Source organism: Saccostrea cucullata, unplaced genomic scaffold (genome assembly GCF_032062105.1).
Source record: "Saccostrea cucullata isolate Sc308-1 unplaced genomic scaffold, CSIRO_AGI_Scuc_v1 ctg986, whole genome shotgun sequence".
NCBI lineage: Eukaryota > Metazoa > Mollusca > Bivalvia > Ostreida > Ostreidae > Saccostrea > Saccostrea cuccullata.
This window is the reverse complement of record NW_026926243.1, coordinates 107,095-131,015: the sequence shown is the minus strand read 5'-3', so window position 1 is coordinate 131,015 and position 23,921 is coordinate 107,095. Positions and strand designations below refer to the sequence as shown.

At 33.5% G+C, this 23,921-nt stretch overlaps 2 protein-coding genes across 2 annotated transcripts; both read right to left on the bottom strand.

The window, feature by feature from the left end:
- Positions 1–4,185: 4,185 nt before the first annotated feature.
- On the bottom strand, positions 4,186–11,282 carry LOC134271207 (nucleomorphin-like). Its single transcript, XM_062753452.1, has 5 exons — positions 11,083–11,282; positions 9,377–9,451; positions 6,538–6,648; positions 5,695–5,774; positions 4,186–5,566 (listed from the first exon to the last, which is right to left on the bottom strand). Exons 1-5 carry the CDS (start codon positions 11,122–11,124, stop codon positions 4,204–4,206), a joined length of 1,671 nt encoding a protein of 556 aa, XP_062609436.1. The 5' UTR covers positions 11,125–11,282; the 3' UTR covers positions 4,186–4,203.
- A 4,893-nt stretch (positions 11,283–16,175) lies between these two features.
- LOC134271210 (syntaxin-8-like) lies at positions 16,176–23,869 on the bottom strand. The gene is made up of 8 exons (XM_062753454.1): positions 23,773–23,869; positions 23,403–23,502; positions 21,910–22,004; positions 21,435–21,536; positions 19,600–19,730; positions 17,204–17,296; positions 16,776–16,877; positions 16,176–16,321 (listed from the first exon to the last, which is right to left on the bottom strand). Exons 1-8 carry the CDS (start codon positions 23,865–23,867, stop codon positions 16,242–16,244), a joined length of 798 nt encoding a protein of 265 aa, XP_062609438.1. The 5' UTR covers positions 23,868–23,869; the 3' UTR covers positions 16,176–16,241.
- Positions 23,870–23,921: the final 52 nt, after the last annotated feature.

The window sequence follows — 23,921 nt, the reverse complement described above, 5'->3', positions numbered from 1 at the left end:
TTTCATTATTCCCCTTTCTAGTGAGTCATTGGCCTATCAAGCCTTCGAACTGGTACTCAACTGTAAAAGCGTATAAACAAAATTAAGAAATGCCGAGAGTGAAATTAAATAGTTTGTTCGACTACATGTACCTCTCCAATAAGGGGAGGGGGCTATAATTATGCTCTGTAAATCAATGGACTAGGGAATACCCTGGTATACCAGATTGACTTCTTAATTCACCGGCCCGCGAGTCATAGGAACAACCTGATATCAATACGAACAGGTTCAATTTTTTGTGAAGTTTTCTTAATTCACAAACAGGAATATTTAATTTAAAACTCAATGAGGGACTTTTTTCATTTTATACACCGCATATGTACCAGATTGATTGATTGAATGTTTTACGCCGAATCGGCAATATTTCAGCCACATATCGAAGACATATGTATCAGAAATGTATTTCAAAAATTATTCACATGTCATGACTAATAAATGCAGGGTGGTGAATATGCACATAAAAATTATAAGAAAGAGATCAAAATTAAAAAGACTTATTTTCAAAATATTTATTGATAATGTTGTTCATTAAAGTTATTTTGCAAAGAATCAAAATAAAATGAAGCATCTTGGTGCAAATCGTACATTAATCGCGGTGTTCTGACAGTTGTTCATATTTTCTCTAATTTGTCCGAACAAATAACTAATTCGTCCGAACGAATTTCTAATTCGTCCGTACAAATAACTTATTTGTCCGAACAAATTTCTAATTCGTCCGAACGAATTTCTAATTTGTCCGAACAAATAACTAATTCGTCCGAACAAATAACTAATTCGTCCGAACGAATTTCTAATTTGTCCGAACGAATATCTAATACGTCCGAACAAATAACTAATTTGTCCGAACGAATATCTAATTCGTCCGAACAAATAACTAATTCGTCCGAACAAATTTCTAATTCGTCCGAACGAATTTCTAATTTGTCCGAACGAATATCTAATTCGTCCGAACGAATATCTAATTCGTCCGAACAAATAACTAATTTGTCCGAACGAATATCTAATTCGTCCGAACAAATAACTAATTCGTCCGAACGAATTTCTAATTTGTCCGAACAAATAAAAATATTTTTTTACCTGGCCCTCCAGCGGCGCCGTAGTGTTTCAATACGACGCATAAAACATTTTACAACAATCGTTTACAATATATGTGCGACGATGATTTAGGGAATAACTATCTTCTAATTTGGTATTTGCGACCGTTAATGCTGATTTAACGCGTGACGGCGGCGTAAGCGGAGCCGGTAAAACGGATGTTTGCGACCGTTAAATCAGCATTAACGGTCACAAATACCAAATTAGAAGTTTAGTTATTCCCATTCTAATGCAATCAATGCATTTGTTTGTTGTTTACGTCTTATTTTGTTGAATTTCGTCACGGAGCATTGTGTTTTTGCGTCGCTCTATTATGACGTCACAATGAAAAAGCTTTCACGCTCGTTAATGCTCGTTTTACTGCTTCAAACATTAGTGCATTAGCCAATCAAAACGTGTTTTACAATACAATTGCATTAGAATGAATGTTTACTGAAAATGCAAAAGATCTTATAGGAGAAAAGAAAATCCTCTACGATATCTTTTTAAGAGCTGTCTTCTAGGCATAAGTGGTCTTCACCGTAACACGTTTATCAAAATCGCCTGCGTTCATCAATATTTATACATGTATCTAGTAAATCACGCCGTCTGAATCTCTTTTCGGAAATTATCTATATATAGATGTAGATCCTATGATAAACAACAATTTTAAATAAATTTCTTATTTTTAAATGAAGATATAGACCTCAAGATATAAATCAAATTGATTTTTAATGAAATAGATTTCAAAGTTCAGAGATATACAATAGATAGACGTGTCAAATCGGAAAACATGCACGTAGATAAAAAATATGATCAACTTTTAGCAACACTCTCAGTGCATTGTAACAATTTTTGATACTTTTAGTTTAGAAAAATAAACCCCTTTTGTCATGAGCGCAAACATATGACACCCCTTATTCCGGAAATAGTTACAGCAAACATTCTTTTTTTATTCACCAAATGACGTGATCACGTGACGCCGTGCAATCGCGTCCTTAAAATGTTAAATGTCAAATTTTACACCAGAATTGCTTACTAAAAATTTTTTAGGTTGACAATTGGGTGTTCATTGGATATCTAAATGGTTTCACAAACTCACTAAATAAGGAGGAAGTTCATGGATGAATAAATGAAATAATTTTAACTAAATAGATAGGTTAACCAGAGAAATTATGTAAGGTCTAGTAATCTAATTGCGGATTCAAAATATCCATCTTTTTTATGCCCCTGTAATCAAAGATTAGGGGTTATATAGTTTTTGCTCTGTCTGTCTGTCAGCAAAAACTGAGATACTGAGCATATACATGACAAAAGCATTTAGATTTCTTTAATAAGACTGATAAAATGGGGTGTTTTAATATACCCCCTCTAAGTTTTGTCGATTGAATTAAATAGCTCCAAATATCTGTGGTATATTGTGACAAACCTTGAAAGAAATGTAACAAAGTGCACTATTTAATAGAACTTTTTTAATGGAATAAGAGAGAATAAGAAAATTGCTGAACTCTACTAAAATACATGCATATACAGGCACGAAGCATCGTTTTTGAAAGTGGGGGGGGGGGGTAGTGGCCAACTTTTTCAAAGCCAACTTACTATCACTACCAATTTTTTCCTTATAATCCTTGATATCACTATACTATGGTTATAAAGTGTGTGGGGGGGGGGGGGGGGGGCAACCAACCTATCAATGAACATTTACTATAGTAAAGGTTATGTTGGGGAAAAAAGTGTGGAGGGGGGGGGCAGGCCCCCCGGATGCTACGTCCCTGATATATTCCAAGACATCAGTTGTAACTTGTACATATCAGTTATTTTTATCTCTGTTGTATATTTTTTTTTCTAAAAAAAACTACTAATTGCACAGCACAAGTTTGCAATATAGGAATGATACATATGTATATATTATATATTCAAGACATGTATATATATATAGAGAGAGAGCGAGTTAAAGGAAGAAGATTTTTAAAAAATGAGACCATTAATATTGACAAAGTTAACAGGTGTTTGAGACATTGCATTGTACTGGCATTGCATTTTTTCAATATCATAATTTACACATAAAAAGTAACTAGTATCTTGCCCTTTGCCTTATATAATTAGAAAAAGTGAAAGCATGAGTTAGTCTTTTTATAATTTGACTAGCATTCAAGATCACAGTGGAGAATGCAATTAATTTATAAACATTATATAAATGCAATTCCTTGCAATATACATATGCATTAAAACCTGCACATATGTAAAAAAAAATTTGTGTGAATAATTTGTTCTAAGTTCTACAAATGCATGTATATGTAATACAAGTACATGTAATATTTACAGAATGGAACAGAAAAAAGCAAATGTATTACTTTTGCAAAATTTGTTGCCAGCTAAGCTAGTAGTATTTTGTCAGCTTTCAACACTTCATGCATACATATTGCATAATGCTGTTCTTTTTGTAAGCCAAACAAGCCAACATATTCATACTGTCAAGTTTTACCCATGCAAATTTTCCTTATTATATTTTGCTTGCACTTCATATAGGGACGTAAACTGCACGATATGTTTAACATGTACTACTTTTCCACTTATTAAAATTATTACCTCAGTGCAAAGTTCGGTAACCTTATATACAAATACATGTACCACATTCAATTCAGTCTATTCACTCCACATACTGACATTTGAAGAGCAAATGCAACATAAGAGTATATTGCAAAAAATTGTATTTGTGTCTTCGAAATGCATATTCAATACATTTTAATTTATGATGTAAGAGAGACTAAACTATATTTAACACAGGATAAACCTTCACCATTCAGTCAACTGTATGTCACTGGAGAAGGGACCCTTCCCTCCCCCTTCCTCCTTTTGTGTCGAAAATATACATAATATTTAATATATCAATATTTGGGTGTGGCTATGTTTCAAGATTCTTGGATCCACCACTGATGGTGATTGTATGGTCTGGATATTTCACTGAATGACTGAGTTCTGCAATTCAGTCAACATTCAGTAAACCAACAGTCATTTTTCAATTCACTGAATGTTGTAGATTCATCCTGTGCTAACAAGGAGATTCTACTTGAATTCAGGGTTGAAAGCCTACAATTTGTCAAGGAGTTGGCGTAAACTCTCTACTGGGTTTTTGCCTGAAGAAACCAAACTCCTGCTTTGAAATTTGCTACCTTTTACAAAACCTTGGATCTCTGAGAAATCTAACTTATCATGTTGTAAATTGTTCGATTTAAAGGGAAGGTCTTCAATTGGTTCAAATGTTAGATTTATTAACAAGTCTTCTTGTTCCTCTGTTAACAAACCACCTTCTGATGATGGTTGTGTATAGTCATCATTTTCATCGTCTTCATCAGCTTCAATGACAACTTGAGGGACATGAACATCAACCATTGTGCTTCTTTTGCTAACAATATTCCTACGCCTAGGTACAACATAATCTCCTTCTTCTTCTTCTTCTTCAGTTTCCTCAGAATTGTTCTCTTCTTTTATCTCAACCCTTGCAGTATTTACATTTTCATAAACATCATCCAACTCTGAAGTTTTGTCTTTGTGAATATCACCATTGCTGAGCAGAGACTTTTCTTTTTTCATACACTTTTCTTCAAGAGTATTTGCACAAGAAGAATCTTTGTCTGAAACCTTGCAATTTGTTTCTTTTGGTCCCCTTAAAATTGACCCTGACTCCATATTTGGAAGCTCCAATTCTGGATTGTTCATGGTGCTGCTTAGTATTGATCTTCTGCTTTTTCTCAGAACCACTGAAGAAATATCGACTTCTCCATACCCTTCTGTGATAACACTCTTTCTATTGTCACTGCCGGCTAATGTTTCATACCCAGAATCTGGCCTATTATTAGTATCTTCTTCTTCAGTTTGGGGAAGGGAAGAACTTGTTCTATTTCCTAAATTCGGTTTTATATCGGTTTTCCTTGTGTTAATGTTTTCCGTTATAGAATTCTTCAGGGACTTTGCTATTTCAGGCTTCCTACTATCACACTTTGCTTCAGTTTTAACATTTAAATTTGAACGAAAGACTTCCTTTGCGACATTTTCTTTGCAAACTTTCGTTACACAATTCTTTGGGGTTTGATCCACACTTTCTTTGCCTGCTTCCTTCAAAGGAGAATTTAGCTTTGTGAAATTGACATCCTTTGCAGGTACATTTTTCTGAACTGTCTCTACACACTTAACATTTACCAGTTTGTCAGAAGATCTGTCAATGTCTTCCTTTTTGTAAGAAAATGGTCGTTTTTGTGGTTTATCACTCACTCTAGGTTTGTTTTGAACTTCTCTCTGAACAGGGAATGGTTTGTTAACTGTTATTTGCCTTCCAGAGTTGTTTTCAGAAGGTTGCAGGGTCTCAGTTCTGGATTTGATTGATGCTGTAGTGTCGTCTGTCTTTTTGTCCTTGAAAGTTTCTGTTGCATTGGCTTGGCCAGCAATAGGAGGTCTGAAAATGAATAATAAAATTGAACAAAAGTGACTGTGTAAACCATTTGACAGCCATTACATGCAGCTATATGAAGTGGACAGTCCATTTTTTAAAAAGAAAAAATTAGCTGAGGTATATATACTCACAGGTTACTTTTGCTTGAGGACTGGATAACTTGTGTAATGTATGTTATCCATTCATCACACTTCACACTGTTCTCAGCAGTCTGTTAAAAATTTGTAAAACATCAGATTATTCAAAAAATCATTCTAATATCCATATAATAGAAATTCCATCTTAACACAATATGATCATCCCTTGTTCCGGCAACAAGACTGAAATATCATTTGGTGACTCAAGAGTCTTTCGCTGCGCAATTCCTGTAAATTTTCTTGCAGCAGTTGGCTCATGATTAATTGAGTCAATAGCTGACTCATAACATTTTTTTTACACCAAGATAACGAAATGGGCCAATTCTTGTAAATTATGTAAATGGTGTGCAGAATTAAATTGATTTATAACGGTATTGCTATTTGCATTGATAAATCTCTTTATTAAAAAAGCATATTTACATTCAACAAGATGTAAAACAGTCATAAATTTATTGCTCTAGACCTCTCTTGCGGAACAAGGAGACGTGCAAAATAGCTGCATGATTATTTATGGAGAAAAACACCTTCCATTTTCTATGGAAATTTTAACATCAATAATACGGTATAGATGAAATTTTATTCCTTTACCGACTCTTACAATGATTTAACCACGTTTCAAAAATCGGTTTAGGCCAAAAACAAATTAACTCTGGACAAGACCATACTGTTAAAAATAATTCACTGCATTGTCAAATGATTGTCACCTTTCACCAATTTATACCTGTCCCAGCGTGAAATCTGCCATGATCGTTGGATGAAGTGTTTCAAGAAACGTAAAAGTAACATTTTTCTCAATATCATATTTCTCTAAAAATGAATAAAATTCAGAATACTTACATAAAGGGCATATCGGCCATCATAGTCGATGAGAAATTCGCTACCTGTGGGAACCACTTTCTCTATTTTCCTCACGAGTGACAAATCCAGCGAACCGATGCAAGATGACCTCTGTTAAATTCGTAGAAAAAAAGTTGATTTAATTTCAACAGTTGAGTGAAGCGACAGTAAAATCCTTATGAAATACTTCCTGCCTAGTTTTTAAGCAAATATTTCATATTGATATTTTGATAAGGGTTGGAGGGGACACGTTCGATTGTCTACTTGACCTTATACTGGATGTTCCTGAAGTACTCGAAGATGAAATGTCAGAGATATTATAGAGATGAAAAAAAAAATTATTCTACAAAAATGTATTGAAATGCGTAATTATTTTCCTTTCATTTTATGAGAAACAAAAAAGTTACACAGGAAATACATTTATATCGTGATAAAAATACAGAAAAAGTATAATTTAATTTTTCCGAGTCAATAAATTTCAGTTCCTGTTTGCTCTTTGATGTACATGGGTACGAAAATGATAGCAAAAGAATAATATTTGTTGCTAAACGATGTTTATTGATGTATAATTATATAAAATAAAATACATAGTCTCATCAATACAAGTGTTTGATTAAGTATTCCTATATTTTGTTACTATCGTATACATGTATCTGTGTGACCAGTGCCGGGGCAAACTTCACCCGGAATTCAGCTGAAATACGGTACTTGTAACGAAGAGGAAGTATACTATCAATTTACAGCAAGACCAAGAGATTCTGTGGGGATTTCCTGTTTTCTGTATGTAAATTTTGATAATCGATTGATCTTCAATTACATACATGTATATACGTACATTGTCATACACATGTATAACTAAAGGGAGGGTATATTACAAAGGAAAAATCGCATGCAGATGAAAATTAATTCTTCGGGCGATATCAATTAACCATAATGGTGTAGACAAACTTAGAAAAAAAATTAATTATCATAGATTTGTGCAAAGCTATAATCTTAATTTAAGAAATTAATTTAACATCTCGTGATGTACATGTACACTTGTTGCTAATTGGAAGTTTTTAATGAATTTATTGATAAATCATTTTGGAATATAAGATATTTTTGAATTCGCAAATTAATTTTTTTTTTGTACGAGTTCCTAAATTTTACCATAAATTCTATTGCAAGAGGCAAGGTCTAACTCTAGATGAGTGAAAAAGCCAGCAAACCTTAAAAACAACAGAGTCCTATGATACTTCCACGAACAGAAACTTAAACAGGAACAATACCTCAAGAAGTAATATTACATAAAAAGAACTGATGTTTGAAAAAAAAAGTCGCTCAGTAATTGAAAACCATCCAGGAGCCGAGATTTTCATGTGTACACTACTTTTAACATATGAATCTCCCGTAAATTTCCCGAAAGATTAAAAATACAGGTCACATACCTCTCACGAACTACTTCAAAGGTTTGATAATGCACATCGAATGATTAAAATGTGTGAACAATGAACAAGGTGAAGATAAAGAACAGTGGTTGATATCTTTTTAAAAAAACTTCAAACAATACAAGTTTTTGAACAGGGTTAAAACACGGAACTCCCTCCCCACAAGAAACTTCAGAGGTAGAATCAGGTGCCAAGGAGGAGTAAGCATTCCCTGTTGACCGGTCACATCTGCCGTCAGCCCTAGGTTTTGATCAGGTAGAGGAAACATTCCGCGGTCAATATGCATGACCTTGCTGTCAAGGTCACTATAACGACCATAGAATTAAATGATGAAACTTCAATCTCTGTACATCAACTTATCTGTAAGTAGCCTGACAAAAAATTGCTCTAAAAATTGAACATATAGCATCAGGAGTGTGCTCTTACTTTGATCATGGAATAATTAAGTTGGGAAATTAAAACACCTAATTCATGTGACAGTGAATATTATTATGTATAATATGAACTAAGATTCTTTTGAGATATTTCTAAAACAATTCATTCTGACAAAGTTTTCAGGTCTTTGCCTTCAAATTTCTCCCAATGATCAAATTATAATAAGGGTTTTTTTTCTTTTCAATGCAATACCAACACTTTGGAGGGTTGGGAGGCGGGTATCCTATATCGCCACCCATTAAATGGGTTTTTTTCCTCATTTTTTCCTCATATCATCTTAATGATTGCAATTTATATTTAGCAATAAGAATTCAGTCATAAAGTAATTGGTTGTTAAGTATTGGTCGTATACCTATTAAAATGAGTCATTTAGCGTACTGAATTACAGTTAGGAAGGATAGTCCTGAACCTGATAATCTGTTGTCAACTTGTCATATTTGTGTGTCTGTAGACAACATGTACAGGCTAATTAGTTCTCTGTGGTTAGTGACGAATTCACAATATAAACACAAAACATTCAGATTATACAGCTTTACAGCTTTCTAAAACCTTAAATTACTCCTAATTTAGAACAATGACTTGAGACAGATAAAATTATGAGAGAAAGGCACAAGGATGTACATAAACCTCTAAATATGTGCAATCCATGTTTAACAACAACCCCCCCCCCCCCCCCGTTTCCCCAACTTTATGGTTCTGTGCCATTACGCTCCTATTCCCGTATATTTGTATATATCTTATAAACTTGGCTAATACTTATTAATCCCATTCCTCCTTATACTAAATATTATTTTCTGGTAAATGTCGCACTGTTCTCAAACATGCAATACATCTTAAAAAATCCCAGCCTACCAATTTTCAGTTCAAAAGTGTACATGTAACACCGTGATTAGAACTGAGTTCATCGAGTTCATGAATATGTCCTTTTTAATTTCAACTTAATATCGAAAAAAATATATATGAGATCTAAAACGTACCTTATTTTCCCTGTAGAAAAATAGTTCTTTTCCATCCAAAACGCCCCAGACCTTTGTTTTCCGTCCCGGTATTCTCTACAAAATTTAACATATGAATAAATGCACAATATATAAACACACTCAGTCAACTGACAAAAAAATTGTGTAACGTTGTACGTTTTGATGACTGTAGACTTGAAGTTTTTAGACAGATGCTTGGGGAAAATGTTTGATCATTCAGAGATGGATTTCCGTTTGGCCAAGTGGTGATCATCAATGGTGAATGACTTTTAAGGAGGTTTTCGGAACAATTAGGAATGACAACCCAAGCACTTATACTGAGAGAAATAAGGGTGGGTGTTCTAAGATACATAAATGTTTTGTTAATAAAAAATCGAATTAAATTCTTTGGTGGGCGTCATTTTTATGCGTCCGAATTTATTCGGGGCGTATATTGTTTTTGTCCTGTCTGTCTGTTTGTATGTTTATCTGTTTATCTGATTGTCTGCCTGTTGTCAACTTTAACCTTCGCCATAACTTTTGAACCGTGAGAGATAGAGACTTCATAATTGGTATGCATACTCAACCAATTAAGCACTTTCAACTGACACCAAGGTCAGTGACCTTATGACCTTGACTGTGACCTATATGCTAAAAATATCTTTTACGAACTTTCGCCATAACTTTTGAACCATAGGAGATAGAGACTTCATATTTATTATGAATTCTCTACTAACTAAGTTCTTTCAAAAACCAACAACGTCAATGACCTTGACTATATATGCTAAAAATAGCTTTTTCGAACTTTCGCCATAACTTTTGAACCATAGGAGATAGAGACTTTCTATTTGGTATGCATACTCCACTAATTAAGTGCTCTCAAATGACACCAAGGACAATGATTGTGTGATCTTGACTGTGACCTATTTGCTAAAAATTGCATTTTAGAACTTTGTTGCCGCCGGGCGCATAGTGTTTCACAAACACATCTTATTTTGTTTTGTTTTAATTCTGATATTTTTAATCGCTTAATTTTTTATCTCCTTTTTGAAGTTCGAAGCGTTATTAGTGCATGTATGTGTATTTTCAATAAGATTATGTCATTGTGTTTTACTCAGCGATGAATCCCTCCATTTTTCTGTTGTACTAGGAACTAAATAATTAGTAATTGTTCAAGATAAATAGGTTTCGATACAAAAGGCTACGTTTAAGTTTTAAAAAAAGAAATATATACATTTTTTAAATGTCTTTAAGTCTCGAAACACTGATTACATTACATGATTTAATTAATAATTCAGTATTATAATAGGATCAATAATTTCTTGAAATATTTATCATTTATAAAAAAAAAAAAAAAAAAAAAAAAAAAAAAAAACCAGATGAAATGAATCAGGTTCGGGAAATTTGTACCAGTAAACAAGTGCCGTGATTGATGACACAAAAGTTCAGGTTACAGGCACAAAGCGGGGGATTTTAATAGACGATAAAAAATGGAAAACTGATTTTAATGAAATATGCAAATTACAGTTCCGTTATTTTAGTCATTTTATTCTAGTTATACTAATTCGCATGCATGCGTTATCAATGACATTTATAACACTATATTATATAAATATACATACGTAGTATTTATTACAACAAATTACGTAAGAGATTAATAGTAAGATCAAAGGATATATCAAAAGGTTAAAATGAATTTTAACAAACTTAAGTATCATTTAACTTACCCCCGGTTTCTGAAGTAGTCCCTCAAATCTAACATCAGTCATATTCAAGCGCAGGCCAGGATACTTAAAATATTGTCCAGATCACAGGTAATGAGAAAATATACAACAGGTGAACAGACATATATTACATAAATCCGCTACAAGAACACATCAAGCTACATAAACTTGTTTATGATTTTTCTTTCCAGTGCTTTATTTTGATCCAGTCTAGATGTAGAACGAAAAATAGGAAAGAATTAAGCTTCCGCCTTCGATATTTTTGGAATTTTAATCTCCATTGTCCGGGAATTTTATAGCACGGGGCGGTTGTAAGGGTAGCGGGGTCACCCTCGCGACCAAAACTTCCGGGTGAATTTTCAATGGGATTATAGATATATTTACGCCGTGCTATCACTATTAAATATCACCTGTGTCTATCAGTCCTTGTCAAGTTCGATCTCGAACTTAACTTTAAACATTAGCAGTAGATTTAAAATGATTTCAAATCAATGTAGATTTAAAAATCAAACAATTTTCTCAATTGAAATATTTCTTAATGATTTTTTAGTTAAAAAAATTAAATTGCGGAACTATAATATTCTATATAACTTACGCTGTAAGAGTTCTTTTTGCAAACATATACAATCTTTTAAGATTCCAAATTTGCTAAAAAAAAAAAAAACATTAATTGTTTACACTAGTAGAATGTTGATATTTTGCAGGTTAATTAATTAAACATATCTAGTATGCACGATTTATATAATCATTTATAAGCGCTTCAGAGTTAGTACAGCACTGTACCTATACTTCCAGTACAATTGACCGGTTAAACTGAACAATTTATTTCGCACTATTTATGTAAAGTACATTTACGGAAACTTTTGACCTTAATAAATTCATATTGCTCATTTGTCTGAATGTTCAATTGAACAATTAAAAAGCATTTTATTCTTGGCATCTCAACGAAAATTTGCAGCATAGTCCTGGAATCTTGCTAAGATGCACCTTCGCTTCATTTCTTGATTGATCAGCACTGGCTAACAAGAGATTATGGTTCCTGGGACACAGATATTTCTTTTTATATATCCAGTCTGGCTAAAAGTTATAATTTCCTTTTCAAAGCACAAGAAAGAAAAATCGTCACGTACACTAATATATTGGGCATGGAGCCTCTACATATGGTAGCACTTCCAAGAGCGTGTTTGATTTAGCTGAACTTGGTGTAAACCAATGTGTAAGAAAGTGTACATCGAGTGTGTACCAAACGTCTACACCTCTGTACTTTACTAAGAAAGATGTACACGGGTAAAGTGTGTAGACAAATCAAGTTCGCCTTAAGCATCCTTTTTAACAAGTGTCAGACATCGACCTAAAATATATTTTCGTCACATAAATGACATTAATGATCGAGATCTGATACTTTAAATATATTTCTTCATAGATTTATAAGGAAATCAACGAAAATTAAACCTCAAACGAAAAATTTTAATTTCAAATACATTTGTTCACAGAAACTTGTTTCGAATATAAATTTTTGACCGAGGTATCTATAACTCCGAATTACACGGAGTACCCCCTCCTCAGAAATGCATTCATTTACACTTTCAGAGGAAATGCTCTTGCAAACTAATTATTACCATTTTCTTCTACGATAATTTATCTACACAACCATATGTCTTAGTTTTCTTTTATATCCGTTAACAGCATCAAAATTCTGCTCTCGCCGAGTGAAAAAGTCGACTTGAGATAAATTTCAAAGATAGTTTTAAAGTATTTTTCTATTAATAAACTTGTACTGAACGATTTCCTTTTCCTTAATTTTTTTTTTTGATTAAGGTCGTGTGAAAAAAGAAAACTTTACAGGAAGATGGAATTCTATAATGACTGATAACGTTTAAGCTAGTGATATCATCTCCTGACTTTCTCGTTTAACCCCCTCACTCGAATTTTTTTTACTCATATGGAGACGCCATCAATTGCCAGTGGAGAGCTGCAAACTTTGTCCTATTCTCGAAATTACGGCCATTTAGTCCAAAATACCTTACTTTTCCTGGCTTTTTAACCATTTTGATATTTTACGCGCAAGTAAAAAAAAAAATCCAGTTGGAGACGGCGAATCCATTTTTAGCTCACCTAGGCTGAAAGCTCACGTGAGCTTTTCTGATCACCCACTGTCCGTCCGTCTGTTAACTTTTCACATTTTCAACTTCTTCTCACGAACCACTGGGTCAATTTAACCAAACTTGGTACAAAGCACCCATGGGTGAAGGGGAATTTAAATTGTAAATCAATCAAAAAACCACTGGGCCAGAAGAACTGAAACTTACGTGGAAGCATCCTGGGTAGTGTAGATTTTAAATTGTAAAAATCATGACCCCCCGGGCATAGGGAGGGGCCACAATAGAGAATCTAAGTTTTACAACGAAATATATAGGAAAAATCTTTAAAAATCTTTATCTCAAGAACCTGTGGACCAGGAAAGCTGAAACTTATTTTGAATCATCCTAGGGTAGTGTAGATTTTAAATTGTAAAAATCATGACCCCCGGGGGTAGGGCGGGACCACAATAGGGAATCTAAGTTTTACATAGAAATATATAGGAAAAAGCTTCTTCTCAAGAACCACTGGGCCAAGAAAGCTGAAACTTACATGGAAGCATCCTGGGGTAGTGTAGATTTTAAATTGTAAAAATCATGACCCCCGGGAGTAGGGCGGGGACACAATAGGGAATCTAAGTTTTACATACAAATATAAAGGAAGTATTTTCTTCTCAAGAACCAGTGGGCCAGAAAAGCTGAAACTTATGTGGAAGTATCCTGGGGTAGTGTAGATTTTAAATTGTAAAAATCATGACCCCCGGGGGTAGGGAGGGGCCACAATACGGAATCCAAGTGTAACATAGAAATAAATAGGAAAAACGTTCTTCCCAAGAACCTGTGGGCCAGGAAAGCGGAAACTTATGTGGTAGCATCCACGGTTAGTGTAGATTCTAAATTGTTAAAATAATGATCCCGGTGGGTAGGAAGGGGCCACATTAGGGAGTCATAGTTTTACATAGAAATAATTTGGAAAAATCTTCTTCTCAAGCACCAGTAGGCCAGAAAAGCTGAAACTTAAAGTGGAAGCATCCTGGGATAGTGTAGATTTTAAATTGTTAAAATAAAGATGGGGGTTGGGAGGAGGTAGGGGGCCACAATAGATGTAAGAAGAGGGGAAATCTGGTAAAGAACTGCATCACCAAAGTTACTCAGGTGAGCGAAATGGACCATGGGCCTCTTGTTCGTAATGGCGCCGGTTCTGACGTTTTCCTGGCACGTAAAATATCTAAATCGTAAAAAAAGGAAAATGTCAGTTATTTCAGACTAACGGTCATTGAGCAGTGATAGATTTCTTTTTCGTGCCAGCACCTACTACGACACGCGGGTATCGTTACATTTACTCCTACAAGAAAGAGCCTCGGTTAACGTCCCTACGCTCCTTATATAACGCGGCGCCAAGTCAAAAGTACCTCGCCGTGAAGCTCTAGCATGCTGGAGTACGTTACATTATATGGTCTCATCCGAAGGACTGGGGTCCGTTTTACGAAAGAACTTACGACTAAGACCAAAAACTTAAGATTATTGTAAAATTTTGCAAAATTAACAATTCTCTTCGAAATTATCTGTATCAAAATATCTTACCACCACAGGCACTTGTTTCGTATACGGGGTCCCCCTACCTATATTTACCACATATAGGTAGGGAGACCCCGTATACGAAACAAGTGCCTGTGCTCACCACATTCTTTTTAAAAAGTTTAAAAGTAATTTTCGTTATAATGTTAATTAAAAAGTTATATGAATAATTAAACTTGGTCTTAAGTCGTAAATCCTTTTGTAAAACGGGCCCCTGGTCTCCACGTCCCACAGTGGGATTCGAACCCGCGATGTAAGGATCAACTACTTACTTCGCGACTCTAGAGCAGACCACTGCGCCACTAGCCCGAAAAATCTGACGTTTTCCTGGCATGTAAAATATCAAAATCGTAAAAAAGCCAGGAAAACGCAAGATTTTTCGGACTACTGCGCCACGTGTGGTTGAAAAACAGAGATTCTCTGTATTAAATTGGGATTTGTTTTTCATGTCCTTGTTTTAGTTTAAGGAACATTTCTTAGAAACTACAAACCTTACCTGAACAGTATCAAACCTGTATGGGTCATGCATCATTGAATGTACATTACATGTTTTCCAAAAACAAAGACACCAACAACAAATCCCCAGGATATTAAAAAAAAGCTCTTTACGTGAAAACTGTGTCAAGGTGAGCAAAAAATATTTGGATGTCATGTTGTCCTATTCAAACCTGATTCAAAACTTCTTCACACCATAACAAATTGAATTAACCATGTTGTGCTATGGCTTTTGAAAGAAAGTCTCCAAAATGTTGTGCAAAAAAAATAAATGTATGGTTTTAAATAAATGATTTAAATATATCTTTATTACAGAGATTTATATGATACATGTTCAATAAACCTATGTTCAATAATTTCATAATTATTTAACTTCTTTGAAAACCCACATGTATAAAATTGGAAGGTCTAATTTTCAACCATATTTTCCCAAATAGCTAAAGTCCCCTATCCCCTCAAAACCCTTTGTATCTTACCCCCTAATATAAATATTATTAAAATAGAATTAAATACAACTTTGTACTCATTGCAGGACTTTGAATTTTAAAGACAAATCTCTTTCAATATGAATGTAGATTCAAATATGTATATGTACCATTACTTGTAACACAAGATAAACAAAATAAATAGGATTACACATCTTCCAATTACACTGTATATTTCCAAGGTACAACTAGGAGACAAATACGATTAGAACTATTGTCAATCAAATAGACCTAAATTTAACTTACAATGCAATAATTTTTAATTCATTTACTATACTGTTGGAATGAAATGTAGAAAAATTGGCAATTGAAAACAATAATGACAAAACTAAGGACCACAAATGCACTCTGGGATCATATTATGATTGCACTATTCAATCCATATTATCACAGTTATAGCACTTTCTTATACACCTACATTAAATAGTGTTAATGAGGTATTTTCCTGATATTTTTTACTAACTGCATCACTCTGCCTTACTCCAGGAATACTGTCTCCATTTCTTTCACTAAAATTTTGTAGCTTCTACACTCCTTTTCCATTGTAAGGCACAATCAAAATGACTATGATAGCTATGAAAATCAGGATGATGGCCACCCAGTAGGCTACAAAAGATAAAAATAAAAGTCATGAACAGAAAAATAAAGACATGATCATTAGCTATATTGTTCGATTGCATTTAGTGTTGTGTAAATTGACTTTTTTATATCCCCCCAAAGATTTCTATGGTTACAATTAAATTAATGCACTTCAAATAAATTTGTGAATATCAGTGAAATTTTCTGTATGATATATTCTATATTGAAATAAGGAAATCCTAGTACTTTGTGTACACTGAGATATTTTTGCTTTATTGGGTAATTTTGACATATGCTGCAAATGTTTATTTGGTGGATAAGAAAAAAATGCCAACTCCTTTTTGTAATCAAATTACCCAAAACATGCAAAAATAACCTGACAATCTGTATTCTAAATGTAAAGAGTGCATGTAATTCATTTTAATTAATTCATGTCAAAAAAAGATGCTAAATTTAAAATCCTTCACTTTTCTTGTCTTACCACACGTAGCTGACTTCCTGTCCACTATACGAATGTGTCTGGTCTCCTTAATCAGGCGCGTTTTGGTCTGGTCCATGTGATCCCCAATGTCGTCAATCAAGTCTGAAATTACAATTACATGAGGTGTAAAAAAATGTTGAAAACGGTAAAAGAACAACATCCAAGCATGCTTAATATTATAAAAATATGAAGAAAGTGAAATTTGTTTTCCAGCATATTTTAGAAAAAATATATGAATATTCATTTCAAATCATTGTAAAAATTGTTTGTAAATATATCAAGATATCATCAAGATATTTGGGGAAAATGGTGATCTAGTATATTGTGATACAAATTTTTTAGCAATACCCATCCCTAGTAAACATGGTAAATGAAAGTAGCCAATTTTTCACTTTGAGACTGGAAATGGAGAAAGGAGGTCCACCTACCATTTTGACTGTCCACTTCATTCCCAATGTCTATAGCCATCTGCTTCTGTCGTGAGATTACTTTAGAGAGAGACTCCAACCCTCTATCTTGTTCTGTGAAAAACAAAGGAATTTTTTTTTTTATGTTTTATTTTGAAGCTTTTTTCCATTTACATAAATACAAACACATAGCATACAATTTCCACCCACTCACCAACACAATTACACACAATCACACAGTGCACTTTCAAAACTTAAATACCGTATATACTCGCCTATAAGTCGGTCCGCCTATAAGTCGGTTGTCTTTTTTAAGGTTATTTGGCAGGGATTTGCCATTGACCCGCTTATAAGTCGGTACAATTTTTCGCAAGAATCAGATGGCAATTTCTAATAAATGCTATGATGTTTTACCCTAATTTTTAATTATTTTTTTAAGAAATGAAGTCGATATTCAACTTTAAATCATGAAAAAATAAGTACTGTCCTCTTAAGATTAAAAAACATATATATTATGTTTAATCTTATAATACATAAATGATATAATGTATCCATACTTTGTTCAACGATAGCTGTTGAAAATGTTTAAAGAATACTATGATTTGCCATCCAGAGAAATACCTGTCTTTTTATGACTCGCTTATAAGTCGGATATAGAGTTTTGAACTAAAATTTAACTCCCAAAATACCGACTTATATGCGAGTATATACGGTAATTGATATACATAGATGTAAACATACGACAGTTATTCATACAATTTATCAATAAACAAAACAAATGTACCAATTTAGTATATAGATATAAAAAATCAAAAAATACAATTTAAATCACTTGTTGTACACATTATCATACAGGGCCCATTTACTAAGTCTGTTGTCCTTACATTGAAAAACTTTTTCACAATATTTTTCTCTGTTTCTATAATACATGTGTACTTAAATAATCTTACTGCATCAGTAAATAATGGCCTTTTGTCTTGTGATCTTGAATAGTAAATGAATTTTTTTGCAACTAATGTAAGAAAATTTTCTGAGCAACTACATTACCAAGTAAAACAGTTCTTTTGGATATTTTATAATCTTTTTCAATAACATTAAACCATTTTACAAATTCATTCCAAAATTCTTTCCAAAATTCAGTCACATATATACAATCATAAAATAAGTGAATTTATTTTCTCAGTTTCAATATTACAGAATGTACATACCCTTTTTTCTGACAGCTTGACTTTATGAAGAAAGGAGTTGGTAGCAATATAATTCATCAGTAATCGATATTGAAAATAAATTATTTTTGTCTCTTTTGTGCATAATGATGCATTTACAAAATAGAATTTCCATTCAACAAAGGAATTCAGTCAATATATCCTTGTGTGATAGTTTGCGTTGATTACAATGTCCCACCTTGTATAAAAATTTGTTGTTGTTTGCTTTCTTTACAATGCCCCTACTTGTATGCTAGTACATTTGTATACACTTATCCACTGGTTGTGAGTGGGATAGCTCTTTTATCAAACCTGCGACAGAGAACTATTCCCCGAGGGCTTGCCCGAGGGGAAAAGTTCCTGTCAAGGGTTTGATAAAAGAGCTATCCCACTCACAACCAATGGATAAGCGTTTTATTTTACTGATGTATGATACAATTTCTGAGGTTTGAATTTTTTGGAGTAAGATAATTCTGCAAGAATAATCTGAAATCCTGATGACGTCACAATGCTACTGAAGTCATTATGACATCATCAGTTTAAAGATTTATCGCTGGAAATCAAAATTAGCGGCAACAATTGCATGAAAATTTTCCAAGGGTGGATAGTATACACCTATTTACTGGCTATGAAACAATAGCAAGTTTTTTCCCCAAGACAGCAAACTATTTCCCGAGGCGCAGCCGAGGGAAATAGTTTGCTGTCGAGGGGGACGATAAACTTGCTATTGTCCGAATAGTCAGTAAATAGGTGTTTTATTATACCGATGCTGACTTAACTTTTGTTAACTTTTGGAAGTCCAGGGTACACACAATTATGATATTCCATATTATACCGGTGCTGACTTAACTTTTGTTACGTCATAATATATACGCGTCACAATCCATGTAAAAATCAGAATTTTTTCAGAGATGAAAAGCGAGGGAAATCGAATGCTGCCGTTGAATAGTTTGAGGACTATTCACCATGGACAAATAGCACAAAAACTATTTCACGGTAGAGACTGTTTAGAAAAAATAGCATGTTTATTCGTCTTATTTTTATATAGAAAAAATAAACAGAGGTATAATAACAAAAACTATACCCCAAGGTATAGCTTTGCTATGCATGGACTATAAAGGATAGTTATTTTACCTTCTGAACTTTATATCGGAAACATTTTAACAGAAGTATAATAATTTGCTGTTGTTTGCTTTGTTTACAATGCCCCACCTTGTATGATAGTTTGTTGTTGCTGTGCTATCCCCTGATTGTCCATTCCTTCGTACTCCTCTGGTTCATCTCTCACTCCCCATGGATCCCTCCCCCCAAACCCACTGGCACCAGCACCCATCAACGAAGACCTTCAAAATCAAGTTAAACACCATATATTAATGGCAAGAGAAATGTTATAATTTTACTCTTTGTTGATGTAAGTAAAATAAGATAAGTTTTGTTATTTTATGCTTTAATTCAATTAAACATACTTGTCAGATGTAAGAAGAGATGTCAATAAGATCTACACTGTAGTAGCAACACTTGTATTTGCAAAAAAAGTACGTAAGGGTTGCCCGCAACCCTGTGTCTCGCCTGCTGTCGCTGTGGTTAGTAAGAAATGATTGTCTGATAAACTGAAGCATTATACAAAAATATCTGTAAAAGAATGGAAACAATCCTGAAATACAATAATAAAGAAATGGAATCCACTGTATATGTATCAAGTCATTCATGCAGAAAATGTAGGTGAAGATTACCTAATTATGGTACTGATATTGTTGGTTACCCATGATGTGTAGACTGACAAATTATCATGCCACTATAAGTTATAGTTGCTGAGATATGGACCTCCACCATAAATTTATGCAAAGTCACTCATGCGGAAAAATGTAGGTCAAGATGACCTAATTCTGGTACAGGCGTTTGTGGTTACCCATGATGTATCCACTGACAAATTATCATGCCACTATAAGTTATAGTTGCTGAGATATGGACCTCCACCATAAATTTATGCAAAGTCACTCATGCTGTGTTCTTTAAAATGTAGGTCAAGATGACCTAATTCTGGTACAGGCGTTTGTGGTTACCCATGATGTATCCACTGACTAACTATCATGCCACTATAAGTTATAGTTGCTGAAATATGAACCTCCATTATCAATTTAACCAAAGTCATTCATGCAGAAAAATGTAGGTCAAAATGACCTAATTCTGGTACTGATGTTGTTGGTTACTTATAACCTGTACAATGACAAATCATCATGCCATTATAAGTTATAGATGCTGAGATATGGACCTCCACCAAAAATTTAACCAAAGTCACTCATGCAGAAAAATGTAGGTCAAGATGACCTAATTCTGGTACTGACGTTTGTGGTTACCCATGATGTATCCACTGAAATTATCATATCCCTATAACTTATAGTTGCTGGAATATAGGTCTTCGCCATAAATTATCATGAAAAAACTAAGTCCAACTTAAGGAAAAAATACGGAAAAATTTGAATTTTTTTTTTCAAAATCATACTTGGGATATAAATTTTTATCCATACTGAATATTGTGTCCAAATTTCAAGAAGACTGAATAAAATTTGAGAAAGTTATTGCAGTTTATAAAACTTTGACATTTGGGTTAACCAAAAGTTGGACGCCGACGACGACGACGACGGAATCTATGGTCGCTATGTCTCGCTTCGCGACATTCGTCGCAGGCGAGACAAAAATTACATGAACCAGTCTATACAATGGCTGTGGGCTTAATCCAGAATAAATGCTCTGATATATTTATTCACATATGGCTTTTTTATACATAAAAATGGAGAAGAGGTTTAGGAACTGATAATCTTTACTAAAATAGATATTTAATTCATACTTATCATGCTGTTATTAAAAAATTTATTTAGTTTTGTATGACTTTATGCTATCAAAGTTTGACACACCCTCATGATTGTTTTCTTATGTTTATAAAACATAATTTTTTTTTATTTGCCAAACTAAAATTCAAACCTGGATATACCATCAAAAATTATCTCACAGATCTGCAGAATTTGTAGTTTAAATCACAGATATACCTGGATGCACTGGCTTCATTTTTAAAAGCTTGGTCTATCTGTTTCTCCTTTGTTGTTAGGTTGTCCATCATCATTTGTCTACGTTCAACTTCTCTCTGTGTTCTTTAACTGAAGTTAAGGTCAATTTAGTTTTTTTTTAATGGTCAAAACGTACTTTAAAATATTTTTCCTTCTCAAGACATGCTGAAAACTTCTACATGTATGTATCAAAGTTGTTCTAATTTCAGCATAATCATTAAGAAAAAGATTTTTTTTCTCTAAAATTTTTTAAAGGTATTTTACCTTTAAAAATGTAAAAGAAAAAAGAATTGTTTGTCAACCAATTTTAGATAATTTAAACTCAAACAAGTTGATGCGTTAAGTGTTGACCTGTATGTAAGCACCCTACTGTTGTTTCAAAAGTGTGATCATACCTGTTTGAAAACAAACATTAAATCGATTAAAAAAACTAATTGAATCTAATAATGCAGGATACATATGGTAAGATGAAGAGGCTCTGACAAGATTCTGCTTCAGTTTGTTTAATGACTGGGTAAACTGCTTCATAGACACTCGTATCTGGGCAGAAAGCTGAAAAACAAAAAACACTTAGCAATAACAGGGACCTATATACTTAGTATATAGGTCCCTGGCAATAACTAACAAAATCATAAAAAAAGCATAAAACATTTTACATCCTATTCAGTTTTAATCAAACCTTTTTCTATACACTCTCAGAGTCTGACTACTCTTAAAATTTATACATTTAGGTTCTAATCTATATACTCATTGTACAGCTCTTTTTAAAAATAAAAATATATATCTCCTATTTCAGTTGGTTCCTGTTTAATTGGCCTATAAATTTAGGCTTAGCATAAATATCAACCCACAGACGAATAATGTAATGTGATCTTATAATAAGTTAAATTTACAACCAAACCTCGCAATCTCAAACTACTGTAAAAGTATTAAATTTTGCTATGTATTCTTTGGTGAAAAGAAACATCCGCTAATCCAAGTACAATGTTAATATCTTGCACATATACTCATGTACATGAAAATGAATAAATGCGCTACATCAAATCTATTTCCGCCAAATATTGTACAAACCAAATATGATACATTTACAGTATTTGAGATATCCAAAGAGTCAAGTTATCAATGGCATAGGCGGCCCTGAGTTCTTGAAATCTTTTTGTTGCTGTCAGTCATTTGGACTAACTGCCATGTGAAGTTTGTCAGTCCAGACAAATTTCTATCAGTCCAAAAAAAATCAATAAAAAGATGAAAACTGTATTTGAATTTTATTATCAATATAGTGTGTACCCAGCGTCAATAAACACTGCACACTTCATACCGATTTGATCGTCTTATAACAACTTTCATTGAATTCTTGTGGGGTCCATTTTCTTCATAAGTTTTTAATCTTGTTCGATTTTCTCACATGGCTAGTACCTCAGCTCTGTCAACAAACTAGTTTACCAATCATAGTTTGGACCTTGCATTCTTCGAAGAAGCCTTTACTAGAAACAGAAAAGCGTTTGAAGATTACGATCGCTCAGTCTAAATATCAAGAATTTGTACAAATTTTGGTCGAATTGACGAAGTTCCTCTGTCAACACTTACCGGTCATTTGGACAGACATAGAACACAAAGTTATCAGTCCTTGGTCGTTTTTATCAGTTTTGGCTACAGGACCGAAAAATTTCAAGAACGCTGTAGATGTCAGAATCAAATTGAAAGTGGGGAGGGGGATAAACCAACAAAAAAGGTAAACACCAATTTTCAATGCCTATATTAATTATGTATAATGTGCAAAAAAGCCGGTTCATATGTCTGTGAATGGTAAAAAATTAAAGGAATATGTCATGTAGTTAGGACTACCAAATCACTTCCACATATCGATGGCATTTAAGATCACCAAACTCTATCTGTATGTTCCTCCACAGAAATCAATGCATATATAGTTGATGTCCATGTCATCATTACCTTGGTGTATTGTGAACTGGTCCTGTTGTGCTTGTTTCTCTCTGTAATGTTTTCCATAAGAGTTTGACCAAGTCTTGCACATGCATCATACTCGGCTAACCTGAAATTTATATTCCTTTTAAACTATCATGATACTAAAGAATACATTTGGTCCTAATCGACTAAACATCAGATTTTAAACATAGGACACTGATACAGATAGGTCTGATCAGGATATAACAATAACCTTATTCAATACTTTTTGACTGTTGAATTTGACAGTGCTAAAGACTGTTTCTACTTTTTAATATGGAAACACTATCTTTCTATCTATTGACTTCCACTATTGCAGATCGTTTAATTTAGCGTTAATGATCTTAAAAGTGTGTACCAAGTGTCGCTCGCCATGTCTTCAACGTCTTGTGATCCTTCTCTGACAGGAAGTTTACATTTTCTACGTGGGGCATGCGCATACCCGATTTTCATTTGGTGTTCCTCTGATTTTTTCATATTGATACATTGAGAAGATTCCGATGGGGT

Bases quoted from the DNA above. Each gene is read 5' to 3' on its own strand.
- LOC134271207 (XM_062753452.1), bottom strand. From the start codon at position 11,124: ATGACTGATGTTAGATTTGAGGGACTACTTCAGAAACCGGGG. The intron at 9,452-11,082 runs GTAAGTTAAATG...TAAATTTTGTAG, and splicing joins GACTACTTCAGAAACCGGGG to AGAATACCGGGACGGAAAAC. The intron at 5,775-6,537 runs GTAAGTATTCTG...AATTTTTAACAG, and splicing joins ATGGCCGATATGCCCTTTAT to ACTGCTGAGAACAGTGTGAA.
- LOC134271210 (XM_062753454.1), bottom strand. From the start codon at position 23,867: ATGAAAATCGGGTATGCGCATGCCCCACGTAGAAAATGTAAACTTCCT. The intron at 19,731-21,434 runs GTATATCTGTGA...TTGATTTTGAAG, and splicing joins AATGAAGCCAGTGCATCCAG to GTCTTCGTTGATGGGTGCTG. The intron at 16,878-17,203 runs GTAGGTGGACCT...TTGTAATTTCAG, and splicing joins TGAAGTGGACAGTCAAAATG to ACTTGATTGACGACATTGGG.